The following is a 13,165-nucleotide window of genomic DNA, read 5'->3' on the forward strand; positions in this document are numbered from 1 at the left end:
TGGCCATGGTCCTTGAAGCTGCCAAGCCCCCAATACAGGATTTCTGGGGCTCTTTCACTATCTGGTTGGGGACAGGGCCTCTTCTAGGAAAAGCAGGGGGGAGGGGACCTCAGGTGAGCCTGAAGGAGTGACAGGTGACAGGGCTTGGCCTGCAGCCAGTTACTCTGGCCTTAGTGCAACCCTTCCTCCCACCCCAGGGGACCCTGGCCAGGCTCTCTGAAGGGTGCGGCAGTGGCAGGGTTGGGTGAGCTGGGGGGCAGGTGGGCGATCTCAGGGCATCCCTGCCGCAGCACACTTATCTGAGCACCTCAATTTTCCGTCCCTCTACGATCGTCCCATTCAGCTTCTCCCGGGCTCGGTCAGCATCTGAGCTAGTTTCAAAAGTTACAAACCCAAAACCCTGTGAGCAGAGGAGAGGGAAGGACAGGCACGGAGAGGAGGATACAGGATGAGAAAGAGGACGAAGAAGAGGAGTTGGGGGGGCAGGGGAGGGGGGGAGAGAGAGAAGGGGTTGAGTCAGGTGAGTTGAGGCGGAGACGCAGGCAGCCCAGAGGTCTGTCCTAGGGCCACCGGCAGGATGCCAGGAGGGGTATGGGCCCCAGGGGGGCAGCTGCTGGCCCAGCCTGAGCTGATCACCTGGCATCTCCACAGGGACAGGCCAAAGCCACCTGAGAGACGTCATACCTGACCACAGGCCAGGCCGGCCCCCTGAACCCCACCTTGGGGTGGGGGGCCCAGGCTGGGCTACAGGACCTGCAGGGGCAGCCCCCCCACCTCCACCCTCGGAGCCCAGGGCAGAGGGTCGTGCCTTCCTGGAAGGGCAGCAGGGCTTGTCTCCGCTGGACGCCCTCCCCCGCCTGCCCCCTCTGCAGCCCCTCCCTCAAGCCTCCAGGCCAGTGGTCCCCTGGGGTGAGCGTTCAGTGGGCTGGGGCCCGGGCCCAGGGGCCCAGGGCCCTGGGGTGCAGGCAAGAGGTCCTGGTGGCTCAGAAAGAAAAAGCGGCAGCGGCAGCAACAGCACAGACAGCTGGGGTGGGGGCGGGGCGGGTGGGGGTGGAAGAGCGGGGAATACAAGCACCCGTGTCGCTCAGGGGTCCTCGGGCGCGAAGCTCTCCAGGAAGGAAACGCACATTTCACACGTTAGCCTGGCGGGACCTACAGCCGGCGCTGTAAGGCGGCAGCTCCGTGCGGCACCCACCTTGGAGCCCCGCTCGTTAAAAATGATCTCCACGTCTAAAATTTTTCCGAATTGCTGCAGAGACAGAGACAAAGAGGGAGTGGGCAGACAGGAAAGTGCGGGTTAAGACCGCTGGCCCGGCCGCCCGCTCCACTCCTGAGACGCTGGTCCCTGTGCTCTGCCCTGGGCTCCCAGACTGGGAAAGGAGCCCTGGGACCCCTCCCACCTCTGGCCATGGAGCAGCTGGGACTTGGCCACTTGGAGAGGGCGATGGTGGGGATAGGGTGCCCAAGGCATCACCAAGAGGGTCCCTGGTGTGGTGTGGGGTTAGGGACAGCTCTCCCAGCCTCTCCTGGAGGCCCGTGTCTCCCTTCTGCCTCGGGGAGCTTTTCCTGCCAGGACACTAACTCCAGCTGCCAGCTGGGGATGGGCACATCACTAGCGTCCCCTCCTCACCCTGCTAGGACTTGACCACTTGGAAAGGGTTACAGTGGAGACAGGGTACCCAAGGCATGACCACCACCCCTAATTCACACTAAAGGGTAAAGGTCTGCTCTGAGACCCTTCTCCAAAGGATGGGGAACGGGGGAGGCAGAGGGGCATAAGTGCCCATTAGGGACAAAGTGCCACAGAGAAGAGAAAGTGCTGGGGTCAGGAAATGGAGATTGAGGCCACTGGAGGTCAGGACCCCTGGTTGGGAAATGGGACCCTCAGGCGTCCCTGAGATGTGGAGAAGGCTGGGCAGGGGGAACATGGGGGGAGGGTGTGAGGGAAAGAGGGACGCGGAGGGTGTTCTGCCCAAGCCCCCAGGACCCTGCACAGCCTGTCGTGGGGCTGTGCTGGAGTGGGGTGCTGAGCAACAGTGACCTGAACCCAGGCCCGGCCTGTGCAGGACGCTCAGGCCAGCTGGGCCATGACGCTCCAGTTGCCTTCTTCCCTCCCATTGTTGGCCACGGTCCCCATGGGGCAGCCTGGTCTCTCACTGGTATGTGAACGGCCCCAAACAACAGTTCTGAGGTCCCTAGGGCCCATCCTGAAGCCTGCAGTGCAGGCAACTGATGGGGGTTTCCTAGTCACCTCCACACAGGCGTGGAGGCGGGGGGTGCAGCAAGCCCCAGTGGGGCCAGACAACAATGAAATCTCAACTCTGCCAGGTGCTGAAAAGAAGGGGACAGTACCCCCCGTTCTGCAGAGAGCCAGGAAGCTGATGGGGGACAGTGTCCCCATCCTGCAGGGACCTAGGGATTCGATGGCAGATGGTGCCCCTGTCCTGCAGGGACCCATGGAGCCGACGGGATGCTGCCCCTGTCCCGCAAGGACTGAGTGTATGTAAACAGGTCCCCTGCAGGGGGCATCCAGCCAGAGCTCCAAAATGCCATCCTTTGAGGGCAGCCAGCCAGAGCTCCAAAATGTCAGCTGCTATTAAGGGGCAGTCCCAGGCCCAGAGAACTCTGGCCGCTCGCTCAGGACCCAGGGTCAAGAAGGGACACAGTCCTTGCCATCTGATGATGCTAAGTCATGCCAGCCCTCCAGTAAGTCTGAACTCCAAATCCAACCAGGCTGGGATCCTGAGACAGGGAGTGGACTTCTGGGGGTCACGTCAGGGGGTAGGTGGAGGGGAACCTCTCCACCCTGGGGCTGCCAGAGGTGCCTCCAGTCTGCATGGCAAATCCCAGCTGGGTCAGGGTGGCAGGAGGAGAGAGGCTGGGATTCCGGAGCCAGAGGCTGTCTACCTGCACGGCAGAGGTGGGGCGGGCACCGCGGCAGGCAGGGGGAAGAGGAGTTTGGAGGGAGGGAAGAAATGTGGCTGGGCTGCGTGGTCCTCTGTGGCCAGGGCAGGCCTGGGAGCCCGGCTGAGCCGCCCAGCTGCTGCTGCTCCCCCGCCACTCAGCAGCCCCAGCCCCCACAGGCACCAACACCTGCTAGGCGCATTCAAGTCCAGTAACAATCAAGTGACCAGGACCCAGGGGCAGCCCTGCACGTTCTCAGTGACCCCACCACCGGGGCTGAAGGCCACAGTGCAAAACCCGGAACAGGCCCACGGAGTGCAGGACGGGCTTCAATTCCCATCGACCGTGCATCCGGTTCCAAGTTCCCCAACCGGGGGCCCGGGGGACACAGGCCCAGAGAGGTTGACTGCCCGGCCCCAAGGCACACAGGAGAGGCCAGGGCTGGGGCTGCTGCTCTGTGGGAGGCCGAGGTGCCCCTCCAGGTACCCTCTTGTGAGGAGACAGGAGCCAGAATGTGGGAATAGGGTGGTCATAACCAAAGTGGCTGCGAGGCCCCAAGGCACTCTAGGAAACCCCTGAGATCAGGTGGTCTGGGGACCATGGGTAAATTTCTAGCTGGGAGCAGGAGGAGTGGGATTTGCAGGGCAGCCACAACAGATCCGCCTACTCCTCAGCTCGAGGCCTTCCTCTTCCCCGCCACCCTCCCAGCAGGTTCAGGTCAGGGCGGGGCTGGGCCCAGGAGGGAGGGAATCCTGGGGCCCTGGAGGCTCCCAGTGCAGTGGGAGGCAGGGAACCCGGAGGAGCAGGTGTGGGCAGGAAGGCAGGGCCTGTGGGTGCCACCCCGGAGCTGGGGCAGGTGTGGAGGGCAGGATGGGCAGGGCCACGCACACTCACCCCGAACATTTGCCGCAAGTCGGGGTCCCTGAACCGGAAGGGGATGTTGGAGACGTGTAGCCGCTTGGGCTGCTGCTTCTCTGTAGGGTCGGAGGGGTGGAGCGGCTGGCTGTCCGTCTGTGCCGCCTCGTCTGTCTGCTGCAGGGAGAGGACTGGGCTGCGGAGGCTGCCTCTGCGTGCGGGGTTGCCCGTCCCCTCTGCTGAAGGGAGGGCAGGGTCTAAAGGCCAGATTCTCCCCCACCCTTCTGGGCCTCTCCCATCCCTGGGCTGGGATCCTTGGCAGAATCTGGGCAGACGGTTTCCATGAGATACAGCACAGGGGCACCTCACACGGAGAGGCCCCACCTCTAGGCCTTTGCCCAAACTGTGCAGGTGAGGCCGCCTCCCTCCCGCCATCCCAGTGCAAGGCCTCCTGGCCTGTTCTGCTCCCTGCCCCCACAGCCCAGCCCTGTCCACAAAGGCTGAACCTCCACGGTCTCTTAGCCCCACTGACATCTCAAGGCAGTTCTGGGAGCCCGAGGACCCCACTGGTTTTCAAGTCCTGATGATGAAGTGGTGAGCTGGAGACAGATGTCAGCCCGGCCCGAGGGTCCGCCTGTCCGAAGGTGCTGCCTCTTCGTGTCCCCCCATCCCCGCCATGCTCCTGCTTATTCCAGCCTGCTGCTGCCACTCAGAACCTTTGGGGTTCACCTCCAGAAGCCTCTCCCAAGGCAGAGGTGGCTGAGTCCAGTCCTTTACAGTTAGTCCCCATTGGGACCCAAACGCTGGTGGGCAGATGGGCTCCCAAAGACTTGGGTCTCAGGAAACAAAAGCCACCCAGCCCTCAGCTCCCTGTGAGAAGGCAGGGGTGCCGCCCGAGGCAGCGCAGTGTGGCCTGTGTGAGGCTTCTCCTGCGTGGTCTTCTCCAGTGGGCCGACCACGAGCTCACGGCAAGCCTGGCCTTCAGTCTGGCTGAGTCTCGGCTGTATCCACAGAGCAGGAACTCCGGACGTGTGGCGGGTGCTTCATCAGCATCGGCCGGGTGGACGCACGGGTGACTCTCCGAGGTGGCCATTAGCTCATCACGACCTGGGTCCAGGCCCAAGGGGCGCTCCAGTCCAGTTCCATGGATGCAGCCAAGCCGCAGGTGCCAGCCTCGCAGACTGTTTCCCCGCTCAGCCCACTGGCAGGGTGGGTGGCACAGGAGCACCAGGGTGCAGGAGAGGCCCTCGGCGGCGACGGGCACAGGTGGTGGGTGCACACCCCAGATCCCACGGGGTGCCTTGGAGGGGCTCTCACTGTCCACACTTCCTGCAGCAATTTGAGCTCAGCTGCCCATGGGAACAGCAGGCTGACAGTGTACCTTTTATTGGCTTCCTTCGCCTTCTCGCCTCAATTCCACACTGCCCCTTATGGGTTTTGTGAGATCATCTCCCAAATACACCCTTTGTATTTGAATCCTTGGCTCTGGGCCTCCTGATACTCCCGGTGGAGAGCTGGAGGCCACACACAGAGAACCCCTCCTCAGAGGCCAACTGGCTTCTGGGACAGGACGCCAGCCATAGGTAGGAGGGTCTTGGCTCCAGCCATCTGGATCCTTTCTGGAGTGGCAGTAGAGGAGACTGGGGTCCCTGAGAGGCCCACACTGCAGTCAGTACAAATGGAAGGCTGGTGGCATGGTCTCCCATGTGGCCTGCGGACCAGAGGCAGCCAGTCTGGGAGCAAGAGAAAAGCCAAGACGAGAGGCCCCAGAGAGCCATTCCCACGCATCTCCAGCCAGGCGAAGCACCTGGCAGCTGAAGCCACTTTCTGGAGGGCATCTGTCGCGGGCCACCAAAGGAGTGCTGAGTCAGGACGGTGAGTGGGGAGCCTGGGGTCACAGTGCCAGAGGCCTTGGCCCATGGCAGAGGAAATGGAGCCAGAGAGGCAGAGCTGTGCCAAGGTCACACTACAGCTAAGTGGCCAGAGCTTGGTCCCTCGACTCCTGTCTGAGTGGCTGTCCGGCTGGCGCCGCCCCCTGCACGGCCGCCCTGGTTGTCCTTTCTGGAAGGACAGGCCGCTCCCCTGCATTTCTGCATGTGGTCAGGAAGCCTCCGACCAGGCTCCAGGGCAGCAGGTGCCCCTAGGTGCCAAGAGGGGAAGTTACCGCTTCCTGGGCTGCGCAGGGAGGTGGAGGACACAGCCTTGGCCGTACTGCAGCTTCTTTCCTGGCAACGGCCCCCAGCGCGGGCAGTGGGGCGGGCTGGGAGCGGGGTCTCGACGACTGGAGCATGTGTCCATGTCCCTGATGCACCTCTGTCCCCTGCGTTGAGAAGTGAGGATGCAGCACACACCCCATAGTGTGGGACGGCGACAACGTGGGAACTGCCGTCCTGGAGCTCACCTGGACGTGCGCTGCAGGACCTGTCTCAGCAGACGTGCCATGTGGTGTGCTGACCCAATTCCGATGGGCATGTGTCCTGAGCTCTGCGTGTTCCCAAGGCGTGAGGCATCTCCCTCAGGACCTCAAGAGGTGAGCAGTGGCCACGGCTCTAGGAGGGCACGAGCCCCCAGGCTTGGACAAGTTGGGCGGCTGCTCCTTGGGGTTCCCTGACATGTGCCACCCCATCAGTGGGGCCTGGGCTTTGGCATGGAGGCATCCGTGGTGGGCACAGTTGGCAGGGCCAGGAGGGTGGACGACAGGCCTCCAGAGACTCCTGGTCTGGCTGGTATCAGGTCTATCAGGTCCCCAGCAACACAGGGCAGCTGACTCTGGCTCCAAGGAGGTAGGCACGGGGTTCCTCCATCCAAGCCTAGGGAACTAGAGATGCCCCGCAGCCCAGTTTCCCAGTTCTGCTGCCATCCTCCTTGGTCCCAAGTTTTCTTGCAGAAAGCAAGCCTGTGCTAGACCTCCGGAAGGGCTGACCTCACCCCTGAACCAAGACGAGACCGTCCCAACATCCGCCGATCTTTACAGAGGTTCTGAACCCCACCCTCCCGCCGGATAGGCGTGGGTCTTTCCTCCTCAGTGGACAGGGATGCACCCGTGCCCTCTGCTGCTCTTGGGTACAGGTGACTGAGTCATCCCAGATTCGGGAATCCAGCCTGGATAGGGGCACGCAGCTCTGCCCTCTGAGCAGCAGAAGGCGGTGGTCAGCACGCCACGATGGCGGGAACCGGCCCTGCGCCCACCCAGGGGAGCTGGGGCATCCACCCCAAAGTCCTAAAGGGAAGCAGCTGAGGATGAGGCAGGAGGAATGGGGTGATGGGGTGGGAGTGGGAGGAGCCATGAGTGGGGCCAGGACACAGGTGAGGAAGAAGCTGTTCTATCCCTGCTCAGCCCTGGGCAGAGGCTAAGTGGGTTCCATGGCTGTGAAACTGTCGTGTGTGCAGGTAAGCCCTACGCGTGACTGCACATGGGCTGCCCTGGGCCGGGGGATGGGGGCCCTCCAACCGCTGACTGTAGCGGTCCAGCAGCCTCCACTGCCTTTCCAACTTTTTCAGAGGCTTTCTTTCCCCTACTTAAAAAGAGAGAGAGAAAAAAAAACAAACCATCTTTGCTTCTCATTCTCAAATGCAGGGAAAGAGGGAAGAACAGGACCGGCCTTCCCTCCTGATTGAGCTGCGGGTCCTGCTTCTGCATCTTTCCCCAGCTCTGTCTTGGCCCGGCCATTATGGACACCTCCCCAGCCCATTGAAGTTCAGGGTGGGGGGTCTAGATGCCACACAGCATCTCCCACTCTCCACATCCTCTGAGGAGCCTGCACCCACTTTCGCCTGGGCCCCCCAAGCTTGGCCCAGAGACAGGCAAAGGGAATGAGCCCTGGGCAGGGTCTGGTGGACCTAAGCAGACCCCGGACAGCAAGTGGGACCCGGCGGCTGTTGTTGGCACAGAACCAAGCTGTGCTGCTGCGACACAAGATGAACCGGTTTTTGGAAATCCCTTCCTCGACAGTGCCATCTCTCCTCGCTCCTCCAAAGACCTCCTGGGCACTCAGGCAAGGACCCGCCTTGGTGGGCCCCCAGTGGGCGGCCAGTCAGCCTTGGAGGACAGGTTCTCTGTGTGTGGTCTCAACCTGTCCACTGGGAGTGTCTGCCTCAGAGCCCGGCGGCACTGACTGTCGGCTCCCACGTGGCATTTGAAGAACACAGGATTCCAAGCCCCCTGCTGGCCTCTGCACTGTGGCGCGGGCAGCCGACTGACACCTCTTCCACTCCCACCTCCCAGCCTGGGTAGGGGCATCTCAGCTGAGCCTCACTGTGGTGTTGCTTTGGGGACCATCGCCTCTCTTCTGCCGCTCTCAGGCCAGTGGCCAGCCATGGCTACCCTTCACCCTTTCCATAAGCCGTGAGAGCCAAGAACACAGTGACCGAGGGCTGCAGCTCCTGGCGCAGGAGACAGCGCCTCGGCCAGACGATAAGGCCTGTAGTTATAGACGAGGTGGCCCAAATGGAAGATCAGGGCAAGTGCGGGAGTTTCTGAGGAGGCTCAGGCCCGACGGATGGCAGAGAGGACAGAGGCTCATCCTGGGGTCACCCGGCAGAGGCCTCCAGGGACCTGGCCGTAGGCATCTATGCCTGCAGTGAAGCCAGGGGTGCAGAGCCCAGATCCCCAGTGGGCAGTGGGGCAGGTGCTGGCCCCTCAGGCATCAGACCCTTGCCGCCCACGTGGGGTCCCCTCTGGCAGGTGGAGGAGCCCGTGTGGGCTCTGGAAAACACCAGTCTCATCCTGTCTCCCTCTCCGTGGCTGCCCCTCCACAGTGACCCTCCGTGCTTTGGCATTTTCTATCTGCATGCTAATCTCTCTCTCTCTCTCTTTTTTTCTCAGAGTTTTGCTCTGTCGCCCAGGCTGGAGTGCAGTGGCGTGATCTCGGCTCACTGCAACCTCCACCTCCTGGGTTCAAGTGATTCTCCTGCCTCGGCCTCCCGAGCAGCTGGGATTACAGGCGCCCGCCACCATGTCTGACTAATTTTTGTATTTTTGTAGATACTGGGTTCCACCATTTTGGCCAGTCTGGTCTGGAACTCCTGACCTCGTGGTCCACCTGTCTCTGTCTCCCAAAGTGCTGGGGTGACAGGCATGAGCCAATGCACCTGGCCTGTTAGCAAGCTGAGGGTCCCTTGAGCATAAGGACAGTGTGTGACCCCCAAGGGCCCACAGTGCTGGCACCTGCCTGACCCTGAGTGAATAAATAAATGCTCCAGACGGTGACCCCCGCTGAGGAACACAGACCTTGGCGGTGGCTCAAGGTAGTGAGATGGGGTCCCCCGGTCCTTCCGCAGCCCCTCATCGCACTCTGTACTCTGTGCTGCATTTGTCCAGAGAAGGCAGCTGACGTCGTGGTGAGAGTGAGAGAAACGGAGCATGTGTGCAGGTGTGCGTACCCCCCGTGGGTTCTTGTCACATGTCTCTTCCCATCACGGATGAGCAGAGACGCCCCTGCCCTACCAGGAAGGAGCCTCCGTATATCTGGACGGCGAAAAGAGGTGTTTTGCTCAGAGGGGACGAGCCTCCCTGGGGAATGATGTAGCCGGAAAGCCACTGGAGGTGGTCAGGACCCACCCGAGGGCATCAAGACCACACAAATCAGCGCACGCTCTGCCTTCTGTGGGAAGTCTCGGTGGCGGTGAGGGGCCCCCAGGAGCCCCATGTTTCTCTCTGCAGGGTCAGCTGTGCTTCTGTGACTAGGAGTTGAGGGGTGCATCCCACCTGGGTGGTGGCAGTGTTGGGAAAGGCCCTGAGTTGGCTGAACACAGACTTCCCACCAATTCCCGGCTGGAAACCCTCCTGAGGGGAGGACAAGCAGGAAGAGGCCTCGTGGTTCCAGAAATTCCAGGGAAGTCTTTCCGGAGCTGGGGCCCAGCCTGTCTTTGGGGGTCCTGGGGTGGAGGAGACGGGGAGGTAGAGGCATGGGGACGGGCTGCAGGGGCCACTGTTCTCTCCCACTGACGCCATCAGCCCCAGGTCCTAGAACGGAACAGGCTGCCTGTGTGGGCCCCGGGCCTGGACAGCACCCTGCTGTCTAGGGGCCAGCTCTGCCACAGCTACCAGTGGGGCGGGTGATATGGGGGCCGGACAGGTGCTCCGAGCTCCCCCTTTCCACTGGCCCTGGCCACGCCACCTGCCAGGGCAGCCCACGCTCACCAGCAGAAGGAAGTCCCCTTGGGGGAGAGGGCGGGAAGCCCTGGTGGCCTCTGGGCGGCGTCTGGGTCCAGGGAACGTCTGGGGGTTGCAAGCCCTGACCTGGTGCCAACCTGGGCAGCAGACTCTCGGGGGGGTTCCCTGGGTGGCACCTCAGGAATGGTGGGGAGGGAAGAGACCAGGGTACTTGGTGGTTGCACATGGGCCCTCGAGTGCTCCAGGAGCTCAAGGAGATACTCTGAACTAGGCAGGTCTGGACCAAAGCTCTGAACTCACCCCACTTCCTATCCCGAAGATCTAGACCCCAATACCAGGCTGCTTGGGGCAGGACCAAGGAGAGGCTCGAGTGAGCTGAAAGGGCCCTGCTGATGACCAGGGACAGGGCCTGGGGACACCTGAGCCAGCAGGGAGCATTCGGCCTTCAGTTGTGAGTGCTGGGCAGCCTCTGGGAGGAAGGAGCTCCTGGAATCTGGAACACCCTCTCCAGCTGCCTTCCAAGGTGGGAAGGCTCCGTGTGAACACACACTCCAAGGTGGGGAGCGCGCGGCCTTCGGGGCGGCCCAGGTCTTTGTTCTTCCTGGGGCACCACGCCGATGCTGAGACTTCTGCCGGCAGCCCCGCCCTGGGTGCAGGTCATGGAGAATGACTCTCTCCTCTGGGACTTCGGATGAAAGATCTGCAGATCACAACCACGAACCCTCTGCCAGACCTGAGAGACCCCAGCCTGAAGAAAGGAAGGTCCAGGCTCTCTGCCATCCCCTGGGCTCTGGGTGCTTCCCGCCTGGACACGCTTCCTGGGAGGCTCTGGAGGCTGCTGACTGGGTGGTGAGACTCCCATCCTCCTAGTCGGAGAGTTCTTCATCGGATGCAGCGTTTGCCTTTTCAGCAGCTGCTGCTTACTCGGGGCTTCTCTCCATGGTCCGTGGACCCTCACGGGCAAGCCAGACCGAAGCCAGCCTCTGTTTCTGACTTTCCTGTCCTTGCATGGCAGGAACCAGGGGACAGGGCTGGGTCATTTCTTCTTTGTAGCCTCAGTGCCAGTTCAGTGCCAGGCACATACCAGGTACCCAGCAAATGTCTGCCGAGTGAAAGAAGAGTTTATGTGTGTCCTGGGTAGGCCGTGTTTGGTGGCTCCAGTGTCCAGGAGGCATCTGGCCTCGGTTCTGTTGTTCAGTTAAAGCGCCTGGTCCACTCTGTGTTATCTGTGCATCTGACCCTCCTGCTTCTGGTTTTCTTCTGGGACGAACCCCTGAGGCTCACCATGAGAGACCCCCTCGTTTGTCTACAAGGTGGCTGTCAGAGGTCTGAGCAGATGAGCTGTGTCTACTGGAGTCAGTCAGAAAGAGACCCAGCCTGCTCTAGCGTGACTTGTTTACGGTGAACCCGGCTTAGCTCCCGGGATCATCTCTTTCTTTTCTAAGTACACACAAGGTGTGGGTTTGATGAATCAGAACCAGAGCAGCCGGGGAAGCATGACTTGGCCCCCACTTCTACCACCCCAGGGCCTGGCCTTTTCCATGTGTGTCCTGTGGCTGTAGGAACCCTGGGTATCAGGATGCCGGGGGGCACTGGAAAGGCTGATGGCCTCGGGGCAGATTCTGGCTGGGCGGGGCTCCAAGTAGGGAGGAAGGGCACCACCTGGGTGCCAGATGAGGGTCATGTCCAGCCCAGGAGGCGGCTGGCTGGGTGGGCTCTCTCCACAGAGGGCCTGGGTGACGCTGGAGGAAGCCCCTGCCCAGGCACGCACCAAGGGAAGGCTCCTATCTGCATCCACACAGCACGTTGGGAGCCAGGCTGGACTGCGGGAGGGCTGAGGCAGTTGGGAAGGGACCCCTATTGGGAGCCGCCAGGGCGGTGCCGCTCCTGGGCAGTGTAGAGAGCTCTGGCCTCCTGCCCAGCCCCACCAGCTAGCACATCCAGTGCTGGGACAGGGCCAGCGGGGACAGTTGGATGAACCTGGAGCCCCAGAGCAGGGGCAGGGGAGGCACATGGAGATCTCAGTGGAAGGGACCAGAGAAAAGGAATAGACTGGTCGGGGCTCTGCAGGGTGGGTAGAGTCAGGGCCTAGTCTTTATACCCAGAGCCCACTCCAGGCCGGCGGCTTGGCCACTCCCTGCCGGCTCTCTTTGCTCTCAGGAAATGTGAGAAGTGAGGGCTCAGCACTTTTGCCTGGGAGCTGCATTACAACCACATAATTGAAGCTATCTGATTGGAGGCCAGCCAAGCAGGTAGATTACAAGCGATTAGAAATGATAGGAGGGCCTGCAACCCGAGACAGCTCAGAGGGCCCTGGGCCGCCTCCGCGGCTCTGCCTCTGCCCTCCGCCCGTCTCCTTCACTTTCTACTAACAGGTCTCTGGCAGTGAGGACACCTCCCAGCTGGGTGAGTGTTTGCTCGAAGCAGGGAAGCCAGGCCCAGGCGGCTGGAGGAGGGTGGCTGCCACCCCACCCCTCAGTGCCCGGCCGTCCCTCCAAATGCCTGCTCATCACAAAGCTCCTTGGTGCTGGGGTTGAGCAGGGGCTGGAAGTGCCTTTGCTGGGGGTAACTTCTGGCCCAGGAGCCCCGTAAAAGGCTCATCCTCCACACACAGAGGCCCTGCCCAGGTCCCCCACCCATGTGGTATACCTCATGCCCTCCTGGGCCACCCTTCTGCTGGGTGGGCGCTCCTCCCTGAAGCTCCAGGGCTGGGCCTGGGGTCGTGGGGGCCCTTACCGGCACTGTCTGGGTCCCGGCGATGGGCTGTGTGCTGGCCTCGGAGCCTGGCTGCTCGGGGTGGGTCTGTGCTGGTGTGTACAGGGTCATGCCATGCTCTGAGGGGACCGGGGTCTGGCCGGAGTAGTCCTGCGTGGGGTGCGGCGGGGGCGGGGCATACTCGGCAGGGATGCCGTTCTGTGGCGGAGGGGGGTACTGGGCAGGGGGGTAGGGCTGGGCCATTGCTTCAGGCGGAGCCGTGGCGTCCTGATCGCTCTGTGGAAGGAGAGAGAGCAAGGCCTGGTTAGAATCTTGTCCCCTTCCCGGAGCCCCTGAGGATGGGGCCTTGTGGCTGAGCAGGGCTTCTCCAGCAGTGTTTTCAGCAGCCTTTCCCCGGCCCCTCCATGGGGGGCTCCCCGGCATGGGCACCAGCTCAGAGCAGGAGGGGGTGCCGCGCTGGGAGTGCCGGGGAGTCTGGCTCTGGAGTCAGATGCTGCTGGGTTTCAGCCCATTGACTCACCCTTGTCAGACCTGGGTACAAGAACAACGGAAGGGTTTTTTTTTAAACTACCTGAT

At 62.1% G+C, this 13,165-nt stretch overlaps 1 protein-coding gene across 51 annotated transcripts in view; it reads right to left on the reverse strand.

Moving 5' to 3' along the window:
* The window catches only part of RBFOX3 (RNA binding fox-1 homolog 3), a 523,127-nt gene that overhangs the window by 13,221 nt on the left and 496,741 nt on the right, over window positions 1–13,165 (reverse strand). For 23 of the 51 annotated variants that reach the window (XM_077969028.1, XM_077969010.1, XM_077969029.1 and 20 more), the window contains 4 exon segments: window positions 12,611–12,865; window positions 3,799–3,936; window positions 1,196–1,249; window positions 308–400 (listed from right to left, as the gene is read on the reverse strand). In XM_077969028.1, coding sequence (XP_077825154.1) covers window positions 308–400; window positions 1,196–1,249; window positions 3,799–3,936; window positions 12,611–12,832 — 507 coding nt within the window. In that variant the 5' untranslated portion in view covers window positions 12,833–12,865. 51 annotated transcript variants of the gene reach the window in all.

This window comes from Macaca mulatta, chromosome 16, assembly GCF_049350105.2.
Source record: "Macaca mulatta isolate MMU2019108-1 chromosome 16, T2T-MMU8v2.0, whole genome shotgun sequence".
Taxonomy (NCBI): domain Eukaryota; kingdom Metazoa; phylum Chordata; class Mammalia; order Primates; family Cercopithecidae; genus Macaca; species Macaca mulatta.